This window comes from Perna viridis, chromosome 1 (assembly GCF_037379345.1).
Source record: "Perna viridis isolate PV_CMFRI_1.1 ecotype Kerala chromosome 1, ASM3737934v1, whole genome shotgun sequence".
NCBI classification, from domain to species: Eukaryota; Metazoa; Mollusca; class Bivalvia; order Mytilida; family Mytilidae; genus Perna; species Perna viridis.
The window spans coordinates 58,126,802-58,150,210 of record NC_142445.1 but is presented as its reverse complement, the minus strand read 5'-3'; the positions used below and the strand labels follow the sequence as shown (position 1 = coordinate 58,150,210).

General features: G+C 32.7%; 1 protein-coding gene across 7 annotated transcripts in view; it reads right to left on the bottom strand.

Annotated features, from left to right (window-relative positions):
* Positions 1-17,256, bottom strand: part of LOC148629557 (neuroligin-2-like) — a 32,319-nt gene extending 15,063 nt beyond the window's left edge. The window contains exons 1-9 of one of the 7 annotated variants that reach the window (XM_088553515.1): positions 17,049-17,256; positions 16,774-16,913; positions 14,163-14,318; positions 7,641-7,785; positions 6,543-6,728; positions 5,413-5,612; positions 2,437-2,587; positions 1,332-1,352; positions 368-394 (exon numbers count right to left, since the gene is read on the bottom strand). In XM_088553515.1, the coding sequence (XP_088409641.1) occupies positions 368-394; positions 1,332-1,352; positions 2,437-2,587; positions 5,413-5,612; positions 6,543-6,728; positions 7,641-7,785; positions 14,163-14,318; positions 16,774-16,913; positions 17,049-17,142 (1,120 nt within the window). In that variant the 5' untranslated portion in view covers positions 17,143-17,256. The other 6 variants (XM_088553532.1, XM_088553506.1, XM_088553521.1 and 3 more) reach the window with 6 other exon arrangements.
* Between the last annotated feature and the right edge of the window lie 6,153 nt (positions 17,257-23,409).

Here is a 23,409-nt window from a genome sequence, read left to right as displayed (position 1 = left end):
TGTATGTCTGTTTTCCATGTCTGATCTTTGTCCCTGGATTACATCCTTGATTACCGCTATAACCTGCATTAGCATTCTGGAGATGGACACGACAATTATTAATATGATAATATGTACTTTTCTTTGAACTAGAATTAACAACATTAGAACAGGTAATAATTCGTTAAACAATATTCCACTATTTCAGCAGAAAAAAAGATTTTCTAGCTGCAGTACCTAGTTAAGGATACGTTTAGTAATGCTTGTTTTATCTTTGCAAACAAAAAACTGATTCGATAACAGAGACTACAGAGAATGCTTTTTTTATTCAGATGAAATCGTTTAAGGTTTCAAATTTATGTAATAACAAACGAAATATTGTACATACCAATCGATTCTAATCCAGTATCAAATGCTGTCAAAAACAAAATACATATAAATGATTGATTGATATCTGTTTAGTGAGATGCACAAAAACGAAATAAAGTACAAAATTGTAAAAAAAGTAAATGCTTAACAAAGAACTTTGCAAATTATTTTGTCTCTACCTTCTTCGTTATGCATCAGAAAAATACAATGAATCTGACTCGCTCACCTGGTTCATTTTGCCTACAAAGGGCAATCACTATAAAGAAACGTCTTAGAACTTCGACCCAATGAAAACTTAAATAGGTCCTTTTGTAAAAAAAATAATCATTAATTGAAAATTTGTTTTACATATCACGGTTTTCACGATATTGGCTAATGACTGCAAAACGTGCATTTTTCACCTATCAAGGGCAATATTTCTAACAAAGAGACCACACACAAAATTGACTTAATAATGAAAGAGTTATCAAGGGAACCAAGGTTATAGCGGTAATCAAAAGAATGTTATCCAGGGACAAAGACCAAACATGGAAAACAGACATACACAACAAAGAACATAAAGTAACTAAAATCATACATACAAAGTAACAAAAGTAAATGAGTAATTGCAGATCACGCAATTTTGCATCTGAAATGTGATTTCAAATTCACACTATCTTTTCAAGTCTTAAAGATAAAGACGGCGTAAAACAATTTATCCCAATGGCGGCCATTCTGCTACCACCATGAACTTGTATTTTATAATTTTAAAAAAAAGATACTCTAAAGAAGATTGTGGCCAAATGTCTTCTTCATCAGATTGTGGTTACAAAGAAAAAGATTTTCAAAAATTTTCGTAGAAGTTTACAGACGACAGTAGATGCCAAGTGACAGCATAGGATGAGATAATATTGGTATATGTATCTTAAACCAAGGGTATTGAATGATTTTGTTGTGCTTTGTTATATCATATAAAAATAAGAAAATTAAAGAAGTATACTTACATTCAAAAGTAAACTTTTGGTCTGTAAACAAATGAAAATGTCATAAATGATATACATGTGTACAAAAATTAGTTTTAATCTGCACGGAATTTATGTACTTTAGTTTCATATTATCTATTTGTAAAAACAAAATCAAAATCACAAAATAATGGCTTTATTACCGCAGTGACCTTATCCGCAGTTTCATAAACAATTGAAATGCCTTGAAATAGTTTTTTTTTAAATAAACAATTAATCGTTTTAACAAAAACAAAATCGCGATAGTATGATCTACTTCAACCTTGCATTCTGTTACTGAGCATGTAGATCACATTGCATTTTTGGAGATCGATTAAAGTAAAGGTATATAACATTTGATAAAGGAAAATATGACGATATATTATGATAAGAAAAAGGATCCCGTGTCGCCGATATTCCAACATGACAAAGTACATGCTTTTTTTCCTAACATGAAATCATTACTAATGATTTGGATCAAAATATAAAGTAACGGGAATACATAAAAAAAGATTTAGTAAAAGTTTCATATATATTAGCGTATTGATGTATAGCAAGTAGTGCTGTACCAGCCTTAGATCCAAGACCTAAAAATGAATTATTTTTTCTCGTTAATTCCATCACTACTTGCTATACATCAATACGCCGTACTACTATATTTGATCTTTTTATTGTTTTTAAATTGTCTTCCACAGTTAATTGTAACTTTGATAAAAAGACTCTCTTTGTTATTTTCATTCAGGCTCCTCATCAGTTGCTTATGTGAGCCTTTGATAAAGGTACAATCACCCATAGCGCACGCTATTCAGCTTCTGAATCTATTTTGATCTTGAACTTTGTGAGTTTTATGCTCGTTAATTTTGTGAGTTTTATGCTCATATAGTTTTATGAGTTTTATGCTGAGGAAGGATATCTGTTATCCGAAATATTCAATTTAAATTTTACCATCTTCTGGTGATGTTAAACATATTTAGACGTTTATTTTATTTATTGTTATGTTTCGCATCGTTTTTAACGATCCATCACCCCGTAAGAATGATTGTTGACTATTATTTAGACGATTTTATATATATATATATTGAACTTGTTAAATAGAATTTATACTTACAAAGAGGAAAGCCTTCATCTCTTGCCATTGCAATCAATACTGACTCCCCATGTGCTGGTTGACATTGGAGGGACTTATCAGGACTTTTACTTAGATAATAATCATCCACGACAGGCATAAACGATCCTTCTGTTGGTGCAAGTGGAAGGTACTTTCAAAGGAATGAAAATCATATCAATCTATTTCTCAATTACTGCATAACAAATACAGACAATCGGATATATAAAAGAAATATTTAAAGGTCTAATTGCTAAGATTATAATCAAATTAAATATTGAACAATAAAAGAGGTAAATAGTTTTCGAAAATGTTTCTTATCTTTTTGAACGGCTTTAAGATAGTATCGTAAACTTTCACTTGAAATAAAATGTTCAAAAGTAGGTTATACGATTGTCTAAGCCTCCCATCTATTTCACTTCTATTCCCCATACTCAGTTAAAATCCCGACTTAAAAACATAATACACAGTTGTTACTAAAATAGGACGGCTTAACGAGATACCAATATATGGTATTTGGTATAGATTCCTCATACTTTGTAAAAAAAACAATTTCAAATCATCTTTCAAATATATCGAAGAAGCTGTTGGTTTTTTTTTTGTTTTTAAATCATATTTGTTCTGTGTGATTGAGGCGTTGTTCAACAAACGAACATTTTCCAATGGGAACAAATTGCGCTGACATATTCTTTCACTCTTATGAGGCTGACTTTATAGTGATCTGACCCAAAGGAAGAATTATCGTTTAGCTAAAGATGGCGTATTATAGACCTTATGAACTATGCACTTTGGTTTCTATTTCATGAAAAAATGGAAGTATGGACGTTTGTAAAAGCTATTAGTCTTTTTTTTGTATTTGTCTTTGACCGAAATCCATTTTCGTCGTATTTTTATCAACATTCAGGCTATTTGATCTATCTTGTATGTTAAATGAGTTATCCTTAAAAAACATTTATATCATTTACAATTTGACACTTTGCAGAAACTTTAGGCGAATAGAAAAGTATTTAGAAAGATAGATTGTAAAGTGATATTTTTTTTGTGCAACAATACATATTGTCTTTGCTCTCGTAAAATAAGCAATATTTGCATTAGTTTTAGAGTTCTGAATATCTTCTTTTTATTAAAATCTATCTAATATTGATAAGATATATTCATGTACTTTGACAATTCCAAAAACAATACATGTTCATGGTTATTGAAACCACAGATAGTTCGCTTCAGGTGGTGTAGTGTACAAGAATTTAGAAGCATATAGAAGAAAATTAAGAAACTTTTTTGCAAGAGTAATCAAGGGAACTAAGATTCAAGCGGAAATCAAAAGACTGTAATCCAGGCACCATGACAAGACATGGGCAACAGACACACACAACAAAGAACATAAAAAAAATGCATACAAAGTAACAAAGTAATGGACAACTCGGACTCAACCAAAAACTTGGAGCATGGACGAGGTGTATCTGTAGGGTAAGCGTTCTCTGCTTTTCTGTGAACATCCTCTGAGTTGTTCATAAAAAGTCAAGTCCGTGGTATACAGAAGAGGAAAGGAAACTATGAAAAATTAAACAAATCGATTCTCTTGGTGCAGATGAGTACACCGTAAGGATCCACACGTTCGTGATGACGACCTTTAAAACTTCTGCAGCGATGACCTCAATCTTGAAACAACAAAACATGTTCCAGAAGCCTACTTACAAGACTTCTACTGCGATACAAAATGTCTGCGTAGCTATGGCAAGCCCTGGCATAACGTATGACTTGTGATATGAAAACTCAATACACAGGTGCTGAAGGGATATTGCCACATATGAAAGGAAAAATGACAATACGGAATGAAAAGTCATCTTGCTTGTCGTACAATTTGGTCAATATTTTTCCTATACCACCTTCCTCTAAATGTTTGTCAAGATATTATGAGGCTGACTTGTATCCTTTATCTCAAATATATTTGGGATAGATGCGATGTACATAATCTCCGAAACTAGGATTGTTACCACAAACGCGTGGAATTACAGTTCCTTTTATACTATTATGATGTTTTATTATCAATTGAAGTATAGTTAGTATTTTCAGTAGCAAAATATCTCTGTGATAATAATGATATTATATGACCAACGCAAACAAATTAAGAGGGTACAATTTAATTATCTAAATCTTTCTTTTTTAAATAAATCATGTAAGATTGTTTCCAAATAATATTGGTACATTATAAATATAAAATTGTAACTTCTTTTTCTATTCAAAAAGTGACCAAGGGAACGAAGATTCTAGCGGAAATCAAAAGAAAGTAATCCAGGGACAAAGACTAGACATGAAACGCTTTTCTAGAAACACCCGCCGAATTGCTCATAAACAGTCAAGTCCCTGGTAGAGGAGAGAGGATATGAAAACTTTGACACGTTAAACAAATAAGTTTTCATGGTGCAAATGGATACACCGTAACGATCCTCGAGTTCATGATGACGACCATAATACTTCTGCAGTGTTGACTTTAACCTTGTAACAACACAAACCTGTTCCAGAAGCCTAATTGAAAGAAATCTAAAGATTTTCTTATTTTTTAATCAAGTAATATTGCAGCATCTTACACTATATATACAGCAAACGGTTTTTGAAAAACAAGTGCTACCCATTCCAAAAGGTCCAATTTATATCTGATCTTTGATTAACACCTTATTTAGTTCTGGATTATTTAAATCGTGGAATACAGACTAATCGATGTTAATGACGTCAAAGTACTTAGTTAGTTTATACAAAATAGCGAATGTTTCTTATTTCAAACAAATTAAATTATAAAAATTCATACTCAGTTTCCAAAGATTATATGTTGTTCCGATATGAATAAAACTACGATTTTACACCATGAACAAAAAATATAGTACATAAAAGGAGTCTAATTTGATTTTTTTTAACAATATAGGTCAACCACGTTGTGAGTTGCTTTTAAGTAATAAGTAAGCATCATGTATTTAATAATACCTCTCCCATTAAAGACAAGAAGTCATAATCGTCCACAGCACCTTCCATCATTTCGCTGTATGTTTTAGTGTGTTTGATGTAATTGGTACCTGGTTTACAATCTGTTGGTACATTTTGATACCGGAAGGTCGGTATACAGATTGAGCTTCCCCAAAGAGCAAGTGGTGAGCCACTGTGGACTATGGAATACCGAAATAGCCCTTAAAACAAAAACAGGAACGATCATGTAAAAGTATGACATTCAAGATGCAAGGGTCCTGACCAACTCATTTTTCCATTGATAATTTGAAATGTTCAGAAATACCATAGGGGTCACAGCGGTACGAGTTCGAGTCCCGCGGAGGGAACGACCAAAAATTTGCATCGCAAATTTAACAGTTCTAACATCGTTCTTTCCATGTAGACAACAATTCTAACATGTCCACACATTGCCACTCTAACAATATCATTATGTAATTAAAGGAAAAAATCTATTCACAAATGGTATTGTCAATTCATTCTAGTTCTTAAACGGAATGCTAGTATTCAATCTTTCCAAATAATATGCAATTATGACAATCAAAGTCGAACTGATCAGCGTGGGCAAATTCCGTCGGTACCAAATGGAAACAACGTATTAGCCAGGGGACAGTGTGGGAAACATAGAATTATCTGCCCACCTTTCGCGATTCCTAATACCGAACAATGAATAACCTGACATGAACTATGCTTTTTATTTTGCGTTGCTTTTGTATTTGATTTTGTTCTTTTATTTTTTAATTGTAGTAATTGCATAACATATTTGTAAAATTATGCTTTCTACGATTTCAGTGTATCATATGTATGTAACTGGTATAACTAGTATGTGCTGTGATTGTATGTGATGCTATGTTTTCTCTTAAGTAGTAATTCTTTGTTGTTGTAATGGCTATGCAGTAAAGATTGTATTTTGATATCATCAGTATAGTTTTTTTTATTTTCTTTTCTAATATTAAAAACAAATCCGGGTTGCAAAAAAAGAAGATCCAAACTAACAGAACAAAAGGAAGAATATAAAAGTTTCAGATAGAAAAAAACTATGAATAAAAAATAAGCTGTAACACTTACAGATTCATATAAAGGACGTAAGTCTCTTAAACTGGAAGTCTTACCTTTTGTCAAATTTGATACTAAATGTAGCCCAACATCACCAGCTCCAGCACTGTGGCCATGGAGAGTTATTTTATTTGGATCACCATTGAAATATCGGATATTTTTCTGGATCCATTTCATTGCATGAACTTGATCAAGTAATCCAAGATTCCCTTCGATTCCAGCAGATCTATCCGCATAAAATCCTGAATAATTTGTTTTTATAAATATCAATAAAATGGGTTGTATTTAAATCATAAGAATTACTTTTAAGTTTTCAATTTAAGGCTTTTGAGGAAAGACCTAAACTCTCATAGGGATCAAATTGAAATATGCTTGTTAGATTGAATAGTATTTCATGAATCTAAACAATAAAGAAAAAAAAAACATTCTTAAGGAAAAATAAGGTGTAATACATTGTGATTTTTTTTATCAAACACAAATTGCATGAACGAAGTGATTTCTACTAAAACCTGACCTTCTTTTTGATGAAAAAATCTATACAGAGGAAGTTAATTCTATTCCTTTCAAGAGGTTCTTTTTTGGTTTGTAAACAAGCCTTCCATTGTCATAACATACCCATTGATTCAGATAACACACATATGTTCTCTCACAACACAAACGTTAGAAATTGCGGTCATTAAAACTACTGTCTGGATGTGGCATAAACAAAAGTTGCTAAGGGAATATGTTTCTAAAATGTTTGATTGTCTTGACTTTTTGTTGACATGAACTGAGCAAACGGCAAACAATGAAAGAAGTAAGAAGCTGTATGAATCTCGTATTTCATTGTATTGTGTGGAAATTGTTCTTTGTCATGTTTTTCATTTTCAATTGTGTATTTATACGGATTTATATCGGAAATGCCTGTGCCAAGTCATGACAACTGCGGTGGTTTCCGACTTTCCGGTGTTTACCCTGATATTGCCATTTGTTATACGGACTGTCCTTTTGACTTTTAGAGTTTATTAGTTCGGCAATTTTGTTATTGCCCTAAATTCGAACTTTGGTATTCCAACGAGACGAATGTGAAAATCTATTTTATGCCATTAAATTCATAATTCTGAAATAATCACGTAATGCCCCGAGAATTTAAATTATATTTAAGTAAAATATACCTAGCACTCCTAATCTGTAATTAAAGTTGACAACTATGATATGTCCAAATGCTGCAAGAATATCTCCGTCGAACATATTGCCCATACCCATACTATTGGAGCCCCCATGGACATATAATAATACTGGTAGGTCTTCATCGTCAACCTATAGAAAGAAAGACAACATATACAGTTTTTAAATGAAAGAGTATTTTATTTGATTTGACACAAACGTTAAAAATAAAATACGTAATAAAAATAGTTTTTTTTTTTTTTATCAAGAAATGGTTTGCATTATTTAAATTAAAACACGCAACGTGACCATATTTTTATGCCAAATCCAATGAAAATGTGTCCAACAGGTTTGAAATGCATTAAAACACCATATCATTGACATAACTGACATTGTATGGATATATACTGAATATTACATGTCAACACCTGTATCGCATGTGGTATCAGGTACCAGTATCGTATTGCATATCCCTGAGCAGGTGTACGTCAAAACATGGATGCTATAAAAATATAGTGCATTTTCTTTTTGCCTCTCTACAAACTAATATTTTGTCAAAAGATATGAACAATGACTTATAAAATAGAGCAAACATCACACTGTAAGATGAAGAACTTTTTTAAAAGAAAATCTAACATAATATCATAAAAATGTTCCACTGAAAAGGTTTGTTTGGTGAGTGCAAAACGAAAGTGAAAGTAGGGACAATGGCTATTTATAGTTCGAGACTACTTTTCTGTCCGATCTTCGTGGACTCACCCTATTTTCTTTGCGGGAAATTATTTTTTCACATGTCCTTAGAAATGCTACATAAGTGAAAGTTTTATTGAATCAATTTACATATTTTTTTTAAAATCCTAAAAATATGCACTGCACTATAGAAGTCTATGGGAAAATTAATACGATACTGAGACCATCAACCTGAAAATCCTATATCACCCATAGGGCTACCTGCACGCAGGTTGATATAGGTCGAGGGTTGATACCACATGTTCATTATATCATTATATATCATATATTTTAATTCAAACTTTAAATTAAAATCACTCAATTAAATTTAAATGCATTATATCATCCACCTTATATTGCATACCCTATACCAAACCTCTAGAACTATATCGCACACTCTATATCACATCCCTAGACCTATATCTCATACCTTATATCGCACCCCTTCGTAGACCATACTTGGTTATAATATATGATATAATGAACATGACATGTTAAAAATTGTATCACATGATGTATCAACCCTCGACCTATATCGCCCCACGGGCCGATGGACTTGAGGTGATAGAGGAGTCTCGGATTGATTGCATGTGAAACAGATTTTTGACATGTTTACAACATATATCATTATATTATATGATAACTAAACGTCAAGTAAGGTATGTAGATGCTGCGATATAGGGTTTAAACAAACACTTATAATGCATATACAAACAAGAGGCTTCCATGAGCCCAAATCGTTCACCTGGCTGAATTTTGGCTTTCAAAAGGCAATAAATTTAACAAAAAGTTGTCCAACTATTTTGACTCAAGAAGGCTTTGGTAAGACTTATCAAAAGGATCATTTCAGTGATTGAAAGTTTCTTTCTATCTATCATAGTTTTCAAAATATTGGCTGAAAACTAAAAAAAAAAGAAAAAAAACCATCATTTTTCCCCTTTCAAGGGCAATAACTCTTACACAAAGAGTCGTCTGACAACTGTTATCCCTGAAGACTTTTGTACTTCTAATAAAAAGGATCATTTCAGCTATAGAAAGAATTTGGCTAAACCTAACAGTTTTGGAGATATATGCAAAAAACTACTGTCTGACCCCTATGTTCTATTTTCAGTAACGGCGGCATTGTTTTTCTTACAGAACAAAAATCCCCACATCAGTTCTATGAAATATACCCCATGGAACATTCATACCAAGTTTGGTTTCAATTGGTCAAGTAGTGTCAGAGGAGAAGATTTTTAAAAGAAATAACATAAAAAATAGCAAAAAATGTCGAAAAAGGGCAATCACTTCAACATGGCTTAACGGATTGAAATGAAAATTTGACCACGGATAGATCTCATCATGATGGACACTTTTATCCCAAGTCAGAATTTAGCTAAACCAAACGGTTTTTGACATATATGCGATTAAACTAATGTCTGACCCCTATGTTCTATTTCTAGCAACAGCGGCCATGTTTTTGGACGGATCAAAAATCCCCACCAGAACACCCCAAGAAATATTTATACCAAGTTTGCTTCCAATTTGTTGAGTAGTGTCAGAGGAGAAGAGTTTTAAGATATGTTAACGACGACGACGACGGACACCAATGTGATGGCAATAGCTCACATGACCAGGTGAGCTTAAAAAGCTATATTTTTAAAATACATATCAAAATGTTTTTTTAATCGTGTTCAATCTAACCGTAATTCATTTTTTAACGTTACATTCGAGAAATTCTCTAGAATTTAAAAACAAAACAATAATTTTATTAAAAAATACATTTTTGGGGGTTTCCATATCAAACGACCTGCATTTGTTTTTGTCTTATAAACATAAAATACCTTATGTTTTCGACACAAGAGCATATTCAACTATATTTTGAAAATCTAAGATCATGGTTGATACGTCCCTTAATACATGTTTTTGTACTTCTATTACATTATACATTGTTGTTACTACAGTGTGGTGGACGCTTTTTTCAAAAAACGGTGGGCATTCCAATAGGAATTATTTGTGCTCCTCTACTCGCTGACATTTTCCGTCACTCTTATGAGTCTGACTTTATAGCTGATCCAATCCAAAAGAAGGAATATTGTTTAGCTAGATTCTAAATCACAGTTCCGCTATAAATATGACCTAATATCGTTAAACAATCCTAGTTTCGAGAATTTGATATATCGCATTTATCCCAAAGAATATAAGATAAAGGAGACTGCAGACATTGTGAAGTCAGACTCATATCTTGACCTACACTAAGAGATCGATGATAAGGGGAAAATATTGGTCAAACTATACGACAAACGGGGTGACTTTTCATTCTGTAGTGTCAACTTTCCTTTTATCTGTGGCGACATCCCTTTAGCATCTGCGTACTGAGTTTTCATATAACAACTTATTTGTTATGCCAGAGCTTGCCGTAACTATGCAGACTTTTTGTATCGCGCTAGACTTCTTACAATTACAGTTTTCCTTCCATCTTACGTCTACTCTGGACTCGACTTTTTATGAGCAAATTCGGCGAGTGTTTTTTTTAGAAAAACAGAGAACGCTTACCCTGCCGGTGCAGCAGGTCCATGCCCCCAGTTTTTAGGGAATTCCGAGTAGCTCGTTTATTTTTGTTATTTTGCATTATTTTGGTTATCTTATATTCTTTGTTGAGTGTGTCTGTTTTGCATGTCTGGTCTTTGTCCCTGGATTACATTCTTTTGATTTCCTCTAGAATCTTGGTTCCCTTGATTACTCATAGAGGCTTTGTCTTTCGTAGCGATAAAGTTTATTTCCCGTCTATTTGATGAGAAATCTTTCAGAAATGTATAAAAAGAACAAAAGAACATTCTTAATTTCTTAGAAATTAAGCTTTCACGTACAGTATATTAGTTTCGTTGGTATGATTTTTTTTTTGTGAAGATGACGCAGACATCAGTAGTTTTATACATTCTTTTTTTTTAGCTTTTAAACTAATTGCTCTGAGTGCCTAAGACAATGCGCGGGATTACTTTATACAAAGTTTGACAGCCTGACCATGATTCATATCAACAACTTTGTTGTCCCCAAAACAATCGAGTTGAAGTCTGAAAGAAGCGTGTCTAAATGAATTGGCTGTTTGTAAATATGATTTGTATTTTCTAGCATGAAACTATTTTTTCAGAACGAATAATTCTATTCTTGTAGATTAAAGTGACGTGTATGCATTTCGTAAATGGTACACGAACATGTTCTCTTTCGATTTTTTTTCGAATCTGTCCTGCTAAAGGTACTTTATATTTTGAAATGCAAATGAATACGATGGTATTTCCGATCTTTATGAAAGTTTTGTTTTCCAATTGTGTAATGTCTTAGATTAAGTCAATTTATTTGAAAATGTATCCAAGCAAGTAGTTTCCTCTTGGGTGTTTTTTGTTTAAATTTAAATGCTAAAGAAAAACTCGATTGAAGGTTTACAATGTAGTTTACTTGTATGAATCATGAATAACTTTCGTGATATCTTATTTTCTTTGAAGGAATGTCATCGAATGCAATAAGTAACATACTATATACATCTTGTGTGTGCGCCCTAAAACATTTTAAGATTTGATGTGGTTGATTTCTGCAGTGTAAAATTTTGGCATATAATACAACGATGTCAATTTATTGACTTTCGCACAGGTTTCGGGGGCAGGGTTTGCATCTAATGGAACTGAAACACAAACATTATGGTTTTTAAGGAATATTCCAATTTTCGCAATGAATAAAACGAGTCCGGGATAGACACGAAAAAAATCCGGAAGACAGCTCCGCTGCCATTCATTTTAAAGGCTTGTAAAAATATAAATTCACATTACTGATCTTCATTCACTGAATAAATCGCCTCAATGTATTTGAAATATGATTAAAAAAAGATTAAATGATAGTTCATATATGTCGTTCAGAAGAAATCTAAAGCAAAGTAAATATTTTGTGCTGTTTTCAGGAGCGTGAACAATAATGTCGTTGCATTTGATTATTTATGTTCCAATATTGTTTTTATTAATATTTCCTTTTTATAACACTGCTTTATATTTCTACCAAGAAGAGAAATAATTCAGCACCGAAACTTTCAAAATATATAGGCTAAAAACCACTAATTCCACTTCCCATAGGCTTCTATGCTAATTTCACAATATTCAATGGCTTCTCTGGACTTTACCTTAACTTTAACCTGCAGATGACTATATATCAGCATGATTCTACATATGTCAGCTCACAATCCTCAGAATGGCATGTGGGGTTAGCAGACTTGCAGTGCAGTACTGGTCACCGGAAGTGAAGGGTCTATAAATAGCATGGGAAATCCCAGTGTTTTCACAAGATAGGGGTACATTTAAAAATCATTATGGAGATTAGGCTTCACATCACAAGAAGCAAAATGCACCTATAAAATGTACAGAAATGTTTTTCCTTTCAGAAACTGTTTAAATTTTTTAAATAAGATGAGAACTTTTTTCACAGCACTATGAGGAACAGGGGTAATTTCTGCGTAGGACTATTTTTGCCTACGTTCCAAATGCTCATTGGTTGAATTGGTGGTCTGTAACCTATAGGGTTGAATCTCACTTTAATTACAAGCTTTTCGACTTTACTTTGACCTCGCGAGATTTTTAAAAAACGTGACCATGAGGAACTTATACGACCAATCAAATCGTATGCTATAAGCGCTTGTATTTCAATCCATACAATATAAATATTATATCCATTAATAATGATTTTATTTGAAACACTTTATTAAACTATTAGAAGCTAATAATCTATCTTTGTAAAACATATAAATGGAAATAAGCATATTAAAATCTACGATGATTAACCAGATAAATCAATTTATCACAGTTTGATTACAATGTCATCTTCACATTTGAGAGTATTATAAGTATCATCCTGAAGCTTTCCTAGAAGCAAATGTAAATGATGGGAAAATAATAATTATATTAAAACTATGTATTAATTGATAGATTGCATAATTAACTTTTCAATAAACCTGAAACATGAAAAAATGTTAGAAAGTGTATTTAATTTCAAGATCAAGTTCATACTTAGTCCAAATAAGTATAAGAAAGATTAAGAGGTTTTTAATCAAATTTCCTGCTATTTTTCTCTGTAGAATATAATTTTTCTATGCCTATATAGGAATGAACACAACTATGATCTCCCGAACGAAATTCTTCAATGAGGTCTTGCTTATCTGCTTTTACTATTGGGAGATCAATTGTTTGTTGAAAGGTTGTGCTTTTAATTACTATGGGGGGGGGGTACCTCATGGGTTTAAGGACGAAACAGAACCATTTTTGTGATAGTCCGACACGCTAAGCTCCATTAATAGTGCTAGCTTACAGAAGCCAGCAAGAAGGTATATGAACCCACTCGGATCAGTTGTCACTCTATCCAATATGTCGCCCACTTGATCAAGAACATCGAGTACTAATTTTAAAATACTTTTTTATGAATCAGCAAGAAGTCAGAACCAAACTTCCCAAGGTAAGCAGCACACTACAACAAAGGCAGCATACACCATCGGATAGTTATAACATACATTACCATATTTTACATCCCAACCCTAATTTTAGATCTACGAATACAATCCTAAATCATAATGCTACGATAAATAGTTCAGACTACAGTAAGCTCAGTCTCCTGAATCAAACTGAAAAAAAGATATTGAACAAAGCAAACATTTTCCCGATAATGTGATAAATAAATATATCCTTTAACGCTTGAAACGAGTTTTTAAATATTTGTTTATCAATTTCAACTGATAGTAGAGAACAAAGTCAAACATAAAGATGGACAACAAAAGTAACAAAACTTACTCGTGGAACATAAATATTCATGTAAAGACAATCTTCACTAGAACGGTTGAAACTTGGTTTGTGTACATTCAAATAAATCCAACGAAGCTGAGGGCATGCAGGAGGTAAAATCGTTGTAGATTTTACGGAATGCCATGGAGTTGGGTCTCGTGGTCTCTGAAAGAAAGTGAAAAAAAGTTTTAAACAAATTCTATAAGACGGATACAAAATAGTGCTAAAGATTGTTAATGACGGAATTACTGTATGAAGGATAGTTTTATTATCTTACCGCAGTAATAACAAAGTATAAAAAAATTAATGATTATAAAGAGAGAGGCTGCAATTCAACAATTATTTTCTCCTTATTGATGTTCTGCAACAATAAATAATTATCCTGTTAACTGATAAGTCTGATGCCATTTTAGATAAGATAAGCTTTTTAAAAAGTTGAGTTCATTTGCTTTCCTTTTTTTTCTAAGAAAATAACTTTTCTTATCTGGTTGTATTGACAAAATCATTTGAACCTTATGTGCATTGAAAAGATTTTGTTTATGTGTATGTGATTAATATGAGTTGTTTATTTGCCACACTACACTTTTGAATGGTACTGTATGTCTCCGTAGTAACGATAAAGGGTGAAGTTAGTTGACTTAAATTTACAATTTTAAAATGAGAATTCTTTTTACGTACATGAGAACATCTGGCTTAAAGTAAATAAACAATATTCCGAAAAAAGGACTACACATTGTACAAATAAACAATCATGATACTTGTAGCTGGTGTTAATAGATGACAGAATATTTTCTTTGAGTTTCGGCAGACTATGATATTACATTTGTACAGATTTGATAAATGTTTATTTTGTCATATGAGAAACATATTTAATTCCATTTAATGAAAAAGTCCTAATGCTTACACCACACCACTGGCTTACAGAGAAATGCACAACCAACGACATCATATGTCAGGAATATTGTTACGGATTACAACTTTTAGAGCAAAATATAAGATTTTCAGTCGTTGTTTCGACCGAGTACGTCGAGAAGCACAGTTAATACATCACCACCATCCAGAGAAAACTAAGCACCATCAAAATATAAGGCAAAAACATGACACTAACTTTCCATACCAATTATCAATTTGTTAATAGAATTAATTACCAATTTAAGACTCCAAAATATCTTAATGAAAAAAATATGAATAAGCTATTGGCCAAAGCTTACCAATTTTGACCAGATTAAATGACATAGCTGATGCCTTTTTGAAGTTGTTCTTGGGAGAAATTCTTGCAACCTGTGCCGAGGAGCATAGGAAGGGAACTATAATCGCAGCCATTAGTAGACAATGCAATTCAGTATTGGATGGAGATAAAATTGACGACCTTATATTGACTTGCAAGTCGTGGAAAAGTTGCTGTACTGTCAAAGAATACTTGCAAGATTTTCGACGAAAAATTGCTGTACTGTCAAAGAATACTTGCAAGATTTTCGACAAATCTACATGTTAGAAACATTGTTTGGCGTGCTACCTTGTCGGAATTCTTTATTCCTTCAACATGTCAAACCCTCAATATTTCGGACAAGAGTTGATACATAAAAAAATCAAGCTTGATTTACTAGTATAGTCCAAGTCACCTCAGATTGTTTACGTTTTTTGCGTTTATTTTTGTAATTAATCGACGGTTCCTTTCAAAAACTTGCCATTTTATTCATGTCGTTCTGTACTACGATTCCTTACTATTATTTTTCGTTCTTACCTCCGAGATTGAAAAAATTTCAGAATTTATTTTTCCTATGAGAATTTTGCATTGAATGTATTGTTTATCCGCCATCTTGTTTCTATGGATATTTTGAAATGTTCCCTATGATCTCACAATTGAAGAGCTGAAATACCATGATTTCCCGCCATATTTCTGCTCTTTACCTTTAGTAAAAGACAAAACCAGAAGTTCCCAATGAAAATGCTACAGCTGGTTCTTAATAAGAGTCTTACCACATAAAGTAATAAATTAGCAAGGGAACCAGAAATGTGGCGGGAAATCATGTTATTTCATCTTTTCAATTGTGAGATAATAGGGAACATTTCAAAATATCCATAGAAACAAGATGGCGGATAAACAATACATTAACATAAGTTTTGGATTTTTTCAATCTCGGAGGTAAGAACGAAAAATAATTGTAAAGGAATCGTAGTACAGAACGACATGAATAAAATGGCAAGTTTTTGAAAGGAACCGTCGAGTAATTACAAAAATAAACGCAAAAAACCGCAAACAATTTGAGGTGACTTGGAGTATAGTTCTGTTTGACACAGGATAAAACGAAGTACTCTAAGAAGAATTTACAATTAGATTTGAACATAAATACATAGATATACATGCAGAATAATGACGGATTAGGTAATTCGTACACCCCCACGAATGCTGGTAGAGAATATAATTAAAAGTAAATGAAAAATGCACTTACTCATTGGCCATTGATTGAACTTCTCTGAATTGGATTTGTTTCCTATCCAAGAGAAATACAATTTCTTCATTCATAGAATGTCTACAGATGACTAAGACAGCACCATATCATCCCAAATTGTTTGCAGTCGAATAAAATGTGCAGCTTAGCTAATAAAACGATCTTACCTTGAATCGTAACGAATTGATTGGAGGTTCCGCATATTGGACGCCGAGAAACTCTTCCACATCTATTCCTGGATACCGGTTAGTAATTTTCCCTTGTATTTTACCAAATATTGTGGACCTAATGGGACCATTGTCGGTACCTAAACAAAGAACTATAAATGATGAGAAAACCACGACTGTTTGTATCATTATTTCTGAGATTATATCAATATTTTGCAGAAGAAAAGATAAAAAGTGGAGCAAAAACATTATTGACTGACGTTAACTACCATTACCAGATAAAAAAACCGTGATGAAGTTTTGCCTTTGAAAATAAAATGAGCTTCCTGTCAGAACACTGCTTAATTGTCCGAAACGATCTGATATCATATCCACTGACACATCTGCCTGCTTAATTGATGATGAAATATAAAGATAAACTATGAAAATGTGTCATTAACTATTTAAAAGTATTCCACATTTTATTGCAGAGCTTCTCAATATAATATCTTTCATTATGATAGATGATATGAAAGCTTTTGAGTTGAAGTTAGGTGTTATCATAGCAGAGTGATTATCCTATTCTTCATCCCGGTCGTATGTTAAAGCGAAAGGAATCAGGCCGATTTTTAATATCAAATTTTGCAGATTAAACGTGAACAGTTAATAAATATCAGCTTGGTTTTTTTAACTTAAGCAAAAACGAAAATACTTTAAAAAAAAATCCACCATTTTGTAAAACGGTATTAACAAAGGCAAACGACATAGAGAAATGTGTGAATTATTTCAAGTTTGCCCATTTTGATTTATTAAATTCACCACCGCTACAAGCTTAATATCGATTATTGTATTAATTATCACCTCCCTCCCTCGTTCATGGTAGACAGTTTAAGACGATATAACAATATTCATCCTAAACCACTTACTGTTTTGGACTGAAAAACTTACTTTTACATTATAAAATATGAGAAATGAACGTATTAACTTTATTAAATATTTGATAAATATAGTTTTATCTCTGCTTTCCACCTTTTCACCGCGTTGTCTTCAAACTACTTAGGTTCATATTTTTTTCATTGACAGACTTGAACATTAGAATAATCAAAGCAAAACATACAGGAATCACGTGATCTTTACGTGAATCCAATAATTTGATAATGATAGTTCGTAAAGGCTAATTGCATAACTTACCCTGGTCATGAATAACAATATTTGTGAACTGCGAGTATTTTCAATTTACTCCAGCGTAAAAAAACCCCAAAAAACAAAAAACAAAAAAAAAAACAAAAAAAACAAAAAAACAAAAAAAAAACAAAAAAAAACAAAAAACAAAAAACATTGAATATGTTTTTGCCTTAAATTGTACACGAATTTGCATTTTTGAACATTTCTAGAAGAAAATATATCGATTCAGATAAAATCTAACATTTAGTCTACATTTTCGTATAAGGATTTAACTATAGATTTTGTCATTTTAAAGAGTTGCTGCTCATTTAATACCGCATAAGTATACACAACAAATTTTACTCAGCCTCTTTTTAGCACTTCAAATTAGAAAACAAATCAATTTCTTTTCTTTTTATGTTTTCCAATATGAACAAGAGCGCACTAAACTAACCCGAAGATTACATACAACATTCTAAATGCTGGACGTTTCACCATAGCTTTATGACTGACTATATTAAATTATTACACCCTGGTCACACTGTCAAGCGAGCGAAAGAATCGGTAATATGTGTCAAGTATATAAGGATTCTAAATTTGTACATTTTGGACAATTTCAGCAACTTTTACAATCATATCCAAGACGTCTGTTCAAAGAGTAATCAAGGGAACAAATATTTTAGCGAAAATCAAAAGAATGTAATTCAGGGACATTACATACATAGAAAATAGACAAACACAATAAAATAACCAAAAAAATACATACAATTAAAGTTGGAAGCATGGACCAGATGCACCGGTAGGATAAGCGTCACCTGTTTTCTAGAAACACCCGCCGAGTTGCTTATAAAAAAATCAATTCCAGGGTAGACGCAAGAAGAAAAGAAAACTATGACACATTGACGAGTCAGTGTTCTCATGGTGGTCATGGATACACCATAACGATCCACGAATTCATGATGACAACCATAAAACTTTGTATTGTGTGGGAAAGTGAAATCCGACAAACGGATTAACTAATTAAGTTTATTCACTATGCTTCAAGAGTTTATGTTTAAACATCCATTTAATACTGTCACATTAATGTCATTCGTATGACTGGGACAAATTCAAAGTCTTAAGTTTAAAAACGGATGAGACACACTCAATCACTAATTAGTAATCCATTTAAATATTAATTTTGGTAGTGTACATTATATTTCAGAAGACTCATTATTAAATCATGACTTCTCAGAGACACACTCTTGCTAAAAGTGAAATTACCTCTGCAAGTTTTAATGTCTTTTCCGATGGTGTATAATGACTCAGTTCAGACTTCAGATAAATTAAGGTACGACTACGCCAATTATGTGGTTATTCTTACCAAATACTACATATACTTTAAACAAAACCATTGGCCAAGTTTTACATTTGCACATAGTGATGATTGCAATCTTGTAGCAAAATAACTCTGTTCCATAAGGCTAATTGTAAGAAGTCTTGCGCGGTACAAAAAGTCTGAATAGTTACGGCAAGCTCTGACATAAGGTATGACCATACGCAATGAAAAGTATCACGTTTGTCGTATAGTTTGGTCAAAAGTTGTCCTTTACCATCGATCTCAAAGTGTAGGTCAAGATATGAGGCTAAATTCATAATGTCTGTAGTATCCCTTATCTCAAGTTCTTTGCGGTTGGTGCGATGTATCAAATCCTCGAAGCTAGGATTGTTTAACCGATATTATCTATATAGCGGTACTGTGATTAAAGGGTCTAGCTAACTGATATTTCTTTTTTTGGATCAGATCAGCTATGAAGTTAGCCTCATAAGAGTCTGGGAAAAGGTCAGCGAGTAGAGGAGCACAAATTGTTCCCATTGGAAAGCCCACTGTTGTTGAAAAACGCGTCAACCACTTTGGACAAATATGTTGTCGATAAAAAATTCAAACATTTTGAAAACATCGCCTTTGGTATATTTGGAAGATGACTTGAAAATATTTTTCACAAAATATGAAGAATGTCTACAAAGAACTACATATTTGTATGTAGATGTACGGTTTATTTTTAGTAAAAAAATGTGAAATGCTATGTACCGTTGTTTGAATAGTTTCTTGTGGAGTTTAGGAATACAGTACATAGACGGTAGATCATAATCATCGTCTTTGATAGAGACCAGATGAGGATAGCACAGATTTATGGTTTTTCACTATCTCTTCTTTGGAATGTGCGGTAACAGTATACATCTTATCACTGCAATTATCTCCATTGTTGTCCTCTAATAATAAACATTGGATGTTATATGTTATCCTAGACAATGTTTTTGATGCATCGGGTCTTTTAAAACTGATGGAGCATTGAAACTAATACACCTGCTTAAAACTTTCATACGTTTCAAATTGGAGACCCCACAACCTGTTCCCACTCAGACAGAGAATCAATGTCCTCTGGTTCTGGTTACATTCATTTTCTTTCGTAGTCCTCCAAGGTGTCCATAAGAACTTTAAAGTTATTCCAATTTGTCGAGCGTTGTTCGTGTTACTTGGCACCTTGGGACTTTTAGAAAGGATCTTACGGATAGATTCGTTATCGATGATGTTTAAAACTCCCTTAATGACGTAACCGAAAGGACCACAATTGAATAGACAGCTTCTGCAAGAACAGTTAGGTGGTTTAGCCTATTTCGCTATTTGCAAAGGAGTTGTATGTTTTTATTTCAATAAATTATTATTTCAGAAATAAACGAGAGGCTCCCAGGAGCATGAATCGCTCTTCTGGTTAAATTTTGCTTTTCAAGAGCAATAACTCTAACAAGGACTTGTCAAAAAGTTTGACCCAAGATAGTTTTGTTAGGACTTTTCATATGGATCATTTCACTAATGAAAGTTCTTTTCTATCTATCACAGTTTAAAGATATTGGCTGAAAAACTGTAAAAAAAATGTCATTTTCATCTTTCAAGGGTATAACTTTTACAAGGAGTCGTCTGACAACTTCAATCTTTCAAGACTTGTGTAGGCTTTATAAGAAGGATCATTTCAGCAATTGAAAGAATTCAGTTAAACCTTGCGGTTTTGGAGATATATGTGAAAATCTACTTTCTTGCCCTTATGTTCTATTTTTACTAACGGCGGCCGTGTTTTTGACGGATCAAAAATACCCACATCAGTTCTATGCAGGATACCTCAAGAAACATTCATACCAAGTTTGGTTTCAATTGATCAAGTAGTGTCAGAGGAGAAGATTATTGAAAAAAATAACATTAAAATAGCAAAAGACGAGTCGAAAAAGGGCTATAACTCTCCAACATTGCTAAACAGAGTAAATCGAAAATTTGACCACAAATAGATATCTTCATACTGAACATTTTATCCTGTCAAAGGTTGGCTTAACCTGATGGTTTTGGAGATATATACAAAAAACTACTGTTTGACTCCTATATTCTATTTTTAGTAACGGCGGTCATATTTTTTGACGGATCAAAAATCCCCAGTTCAGTTCTATATTCATACCAAGTTCGGTTCGAATTGGTCAAGTAGTGTCAGAAGAGAACAGTTTTGAAAAATTGTTAACGATGACGACGGACGACGCCGACGAATGACGCTAAGTGATGGCAATAACTCACATGGCCTCAGCCAGGTAAGATAAATAGGGAACATGTTGCCACATATATTATAGAATGCTGTTAGACGAATTTAATCAACATTTAGATTCTTTATATATTTGATATAGAATTATGCAGTAATTTATTTTTTTATTTTTTTTTTCAAAACAAATTTAAGTTCTGTGATATTTCAAATCACGAGTAAGTGTGAAAAATGTTTTGGCGGGAGATAGTTCCAGTGTGAAATATACAGAATTCATTTCACGTGAGATTCATGAGAGTTTTCGAGACTTGACACGTCAATAGTATTATAGGGTTTTTTTGCCAAAACTTGCAGTAGCACAAATTCTCAATTCTAACCTCCGAATTACCGTTCCTTGCATTGCAGAGAATAGAAATTCTCGGTGATTGGCTTTCCTTTTTTGCACATTTATACAAATTATTTTCGGATCAAGATAAGGGAAAACAGACCCACACTACAAAGAACTTGAAATAGTAAAAAAATACGAACAAAGAAACAAAAGTAAATGAGCAACTCGGACTCCAATAAACACTATTAACCGAAATTTTCAATATTGATACAATCGGTACTTGGTTTTAATTATACATGAAACTTTAGCTAATTCACTGCTATCTATTATTGTGATTCACTAATCTGATCTTGTATTAATGGCGATCATGCTAATCTATATGGTATGTGTAAACTATTTCAAAAGTTCTAAGTTGCGTGAAAAAAATGCTACAACAAAGAAATATTCATACTACACTCATCAATTGAACTTTTTTCTTTCAATGTCAAGTAAGCAATCGTAGTTGATTTTGTTTTGCGGATTGTTACGGTGTACCAATCTACACCATTAGAACTAATTTAATCAATATGTCATAGTTTTCCTTTTATCTTTTGTCTACCATTGGCTTTAGTTTTTATGAGCAACTCGGTGGGTGTTTCTAGAAAAGAAGAGGACGCTTACCTCTAACGGTGCACCTGATCTATGCATCCTGTCTTTGGTGGAGTCTGAGTTGCCCATACACTTTTGTTGCTTTGTTTGTATTGTTTTGTTTATTTTATGTTTTTTCTCGATGTTTGTGTCTGTTCTCCATTTCTGGTCTTTGTCCCTGGATTACAATCCTTTTTTTCCGCTAGAATTTCGATTTCCTTGATTACTCTTTTGCAATTTAATTTTGAATGAGGTGTTTTGGATAACGATGTATTGAAAGATGTGCATCTTAACATCGTCTTACTATGAATGACAAAGTTAAATATTTGTCGCCTGGTATTATTTATATATCTGTTATTATTCCCTTTGTTTCTAGAAAAGCAGAGGACGCTTACTCTACCGGTGCACCTGACCCATGCTTCCAGTTTTTATTAGTGCCCGAGTTGCTCACTTACTTTTGTTACTTTGCATGTAATATTTTTATTAATTTATGTTTTTAGTTGTGTGTGTCTGTAAGGCGAAAGAGGAAACGAAAAGTAAAAAAATGGAGCACATATGAACACGTCATCTTAGCTTGATTTCCATTTACTTATAGTCAATTCAATGCCCGGACATTTCGAAAATGCTTGTTTCTGATTCATTTTGTACACCTCATTCCTAATTTATCAAATTGAATTTTACCTTTGTAATAGTCATCTATATATTTTCACTGAACTTATGTAGTGTTCTTTGTTGCGTATGTCTGTTTTCCATGTCTGGTCTATACCCCTATACTACATTCTTTTGATTTCCACTAGAATCTAGGTCCTTTGATTATTTAGATTGATGAAAAGCTTGCTTTTAGACCCTCTTTGGCCCCTAATCCAAATGATTAAGCTATAACCCAAATAGAAACACAAGTCTTCATTTTGAGGTTTGGAACCTTATAAAGTTTTCAATCAACTTATATTTAATTTATCGCATGAAAACCAAGTTTCT